This window comes from Eurypyga helias, unplaced genomic scaffold, assembly GCF_000690775.1.
Source record: "Eurypyga helias isolate BGI_N326 unplaced genomic scaffold, ASM69077v1 scaffold30548, whole genome shotgun sequence".
Classification (NCBI taxonomy): domain Eukaryota; kingdom Metazoa; phylum Chordata; class Aves; order Eurypygiformes; family Eurypygidae; genus Eurypyga; species Eurypyga helias.
This window is the reverse complement of record NW_010265466.1, coordinates 1933-5812: the sequence shown is the minus strand read 5'-3', so window position 1 is coordinate 5812 and position 3880 is coordinate 1933. Positions and strand designations below refer to the sequence as shown.

The 3880-nt window shown below is 42.3% G+C and overlaps 1 protein-coding gene across 1 annotated transcript; it reads left to right on the top strand.

Annotated features, from left to right (window-relative positions):
- Nucleotides 1-1381: 1381 nt before the first annotated feature.
- On the top strand, nucleotides 1382-1910 carry LOC104513420 (AN1-type zinc finger protein 5; the record flags this gene model as incomplete). The annotated part of the gene is made up of 2 exons (XM_010156760.1): nucleotides 1382-1507; nucleotides 1762-1910. Coding segments are annotated over 2 exons (275 nt in total), but the record flags the coding sequence as incomplete, so codon positions are not given.
- Between the last annotated feature and the right edge of the window lie 1970 nt (nucleotides 1911-3880).

The following is a 3880-nucleotide window of genomic DNA, read 5'->3' as shown; positions in this document are numbered from 1 at the left end:
GTACAGGGGCAGTATCCCCTCCCTCAACAAGCTGGCTACACTTCTCTGGATACAGCCCAGGATACGGTTGGCTTTCTGGGCTGCCAGCGCACACTGCCGGCTCATGTCCAGCTTTTCATCCACCAGTACCCCCAAGTCCTCCTCGGAGCTGCTCTCTATCCACTCTCCACCCAGCCTGTACTTGTGCTTGGGATTGCCCCAACCCAGGTGCAGGACCTTGCACTTGGCCTTGTTGAACTCCATGAGGTTGGCAGTGGCCCACCTCTCCAGCCTGTCCAGGTCCCTCTGGATGGCATCCCTTCCCTCCAGCGTGTCGACCGCACCACACAGCTTGGTGTCATCGACAAACAAATCCTGAAAGCCTATGTACTTCATTTGTCTGGAACGTGTTTTGTAGTTTGTTCTACTTTGGAGCAATAGGTGTCATCAAACAGCTGGGAGTGTTCAGGAAGACTGTACCAGGAGCAGGTGTCTCTCAGCTTTAATCTGTTCCAGTTTAGACATAAAGAGGGTATCTTTTTAAAAATGGATTGGACTGAAAAAGCAAACCAAATCAACAGATTCACGGAAGTTCCAAATTCTTATCCTTTGGAGAACTAAGTAAAAGGTTACTCAGGTGTGTCTGAAGGTGTTCATGACAGGGGCAGTTGAAAAATGGCTCATTTTGACTATACCTGCTTGAATACTAAAGCTGAATACAGTACAAGAAATACAGATATTCAGCATAAATCTGCACTGTGTTCTTTACTCAAGGTGGTGAAAATGTGGGAGCTTTTTGGAACTCGGTGGGTTTTGTTCAGGATCTGTCACAGAATCGGTGACGTGGTAGCTGCTGTCTTGGTCAACTGTTTTGGGCATCTGACTTCACAAGTGTAGTGGCAGAGTAACCCACTTCAGTAATAGTAACGCAATACTGAATATAATTTGTTTTTAAAATATGTTCCTATTAGTTACATTCTGTACAGGTATCCCCTCCGTTTATCAACTTCATCCATGACAATATTCTTGTTTTAGATTAAATACTACTTGATTGTATGCCTTTTAAAAATATCAAATGTGTACATGGAAATTCTGGAGTGTGTTCCATACCCTTAACACCTGTATAGGTGTAACCAATAAGTGTCTTAGAGCTGATGGAACTGAGGGGGGAAAAATGTGACTGTCTTACATAGAGCCAAAAGGCAAGAACAGAGTACCTAAAAAAACCCATTGCATTCCTAATTTACATTTTCATTGACTGGTCTAGGTAGTACTTCAGACAACAAACATCAGGGTCTTAATAGGGGGAATTAATCCTGGAGAAACACACACATGCTACTGGGTAGCCAGTGAAGTCACGAAAAGGAAACTTAATCTTCATTTCCTTTTCTTGCTTTAACAGTTGTTACTCAACCAAGCCCATCAGTTTCTCAGCCTAGTACTTCACAGAGTGAAGAGAGAGCTCCTGAACTGCCCAAACCAAAGAAGAACAGGTGTTTCATGTGCCGAAAGAAGGTTGGCCTTACAGGTATGAGAACGCTTTGTCAGTTTTGAACAGATGTGTATGATTAGTTGCCACTGGCTGGATTGAACTTGATGAAATATCTGTACCATTAAACTTCTTGTCTTTTTGCAAACCCAGACATCTTAACTACAGCTGTTAATTTTTCTTACACTGACAGAGTAGACCAACATATGCCCTTTGTACTGACTAAGCCCTTAAATTACAACTTCACTAAGAAGCTTTATATTTAGTTATCTCCCTTGTTTTTCCATATACAGGATTTGACTGCCGATGTGGAAACTTATTTTGTGGACTTCACCGTTATTCTGACAAGCATAACTGCCCATATGATTACAAAGCAGAAGCTGCAGCAAAAATCAGGAAAGAGAATCCAGTTGTGGTAGCTGAAAAAATCCAGAGAATATAAATCAACCTACTTGTGAAAAGACTGATTTTTTTGGTTTGTTTGTAATATACCCTAGGAAAACACGAAAGAGCAGGTGCATGGCCATTTTCCTTTGTTCTCCAAAGTTTTACTTTTAGTCTTGTCTTGTCTCAACGATATTTCAGAATGGTTGGGTGTTTGTTACAGGCAGAATTGGAGAGATACAGCCTTTGAAAATACGTATGCCCTCCCCGGAATGTAACTGGATGATCAGAAACCTGCACAGGAATACACATGCACGGATGACAGACTCTCTAGTTCACATGTGCCAAACAGATTTATGCTATCTGCATGTTTGCAGCAGATCTGTCTTTGAGACATGTTTGAGGTATGTGATCTTTGGCTAGTGTTATGTGCCTGTTCTGGAGAAGGATACATCACACAGGTTGGCAGTCTACTTCTGTTATGTAACATCTCGTTCTAATTTACGTTTCCACACCCCATTGTTTTCCAGCAGAATGTAAGCTATGTAGAGGGATCCACCATCCCAACAAGATGAGTGTTCGTGCATATTTAAGAAAGTCTGTTATCAATTGCACTGAGAATAATGGAAAAAAGCAGATATATGTGAGAAGAAAACTGTTTTGGGAAAGATTACATTAATTTTAGTATCATGAAAATAAGTTCCCGACAAAAACTTCTTGCTAGGAGCTTATGAACTGGCCTGCAGTGGAATTATCTGCTTGCATAGCTAAAAATGTTGTGTAACACAGTATTGTTAAGATTGGTTTAGGGAAAAAAAAAGTGCTACATATATTTTTTTGGACACACCACAGCAGCTCTACAAAGCAACAAGTGTCTGAGTAAGTTCCTGAAGTATTAGGGCAGTTTATTATTCATATACTACTTATGTTCTCTGTGTTTGGAGTTCAAAAGAATATTGGGAATTAATTTTTTCTAGTTTAACTGTAACAGTTGCACTGTTCTGCATGGAAAACCATACCCAATGCGGCTGCTGTAGACATAAGTGGTAGCTGGAACCACTCCTGGAGGGCTGCTTTATCACTTTTAATTGTACTTGGGTGTAGGACTGTAGTGTTCTTGGGTGTATTGCATGGGCTGCATTATCTACAGCATTGTACAATAACAACTCTAGAAAAGGCAGTATACTACACTGATGCTTGTCCGGTAATATCACTTCTGTGTTATAATGGAAGGAGTTTTTGTGATGTATGAAACTTGTGTTTTTATATAAACAAGTACAGTTAGACTAAGGCTAGTGTTGTGGTAATGCCTGTTCTCTTCTGTAAATAGTTACGTATGTACACAAGGCTCTATTTCTGAACTTCCAATTTTTATTGCAGTGTTCTAGTTTTTATTTCACTACTAAAAGCATCAGGTTTGAGTTTAACTTTGTTATTCTGAGTTGTTAGATATGCAAACATGTACAGATAGTTCATATTTATGTATTGCACATAATCATGCTACCCAGCATCTATGCTATATTGTACTATGTATATAATAAAAATCATGTACAGAAGGAAATAACTTTTGTGATAGTTCGTTGGTTTTAGTTACTGCTGTAATTGAAAGGTGCGTTAAACAAGCAGGAGCACGGCTGGTCAGGTGCTCGCCTGCACTGGAAGGTGTTCACTCCCGAAAAGCACTTGGCAGTCTTGGCTTCTGAGACAGGCTTAGCTGCTGAAATCTGCGTGGCAGTGTTGGCCCCCGAGAAGCCCTCGGTGGTGATGGCTCCTGAGAAGTGTTGGGTGCAGGCGCCTGGTGGGAGCTGGCGGAGGACCCAGAGCTGCACCCTGACTCTGCACAGTGGGTCCCTGCAGGCCACCTTCTACCATCGAGGGCTGGTGGCCAGTGGGCCGCCTGTGCAGGCTGAGGGGCTGGCTGCGGGCCCTCTCCATGGCCATGATCCTGTGCCAGTGGGGCAAAGCCAAGCACTCCTCGTTGTCCTCATCTCTTGCACCGAGTGCAGTAGGTGCTCCAAAGGCTGCCTA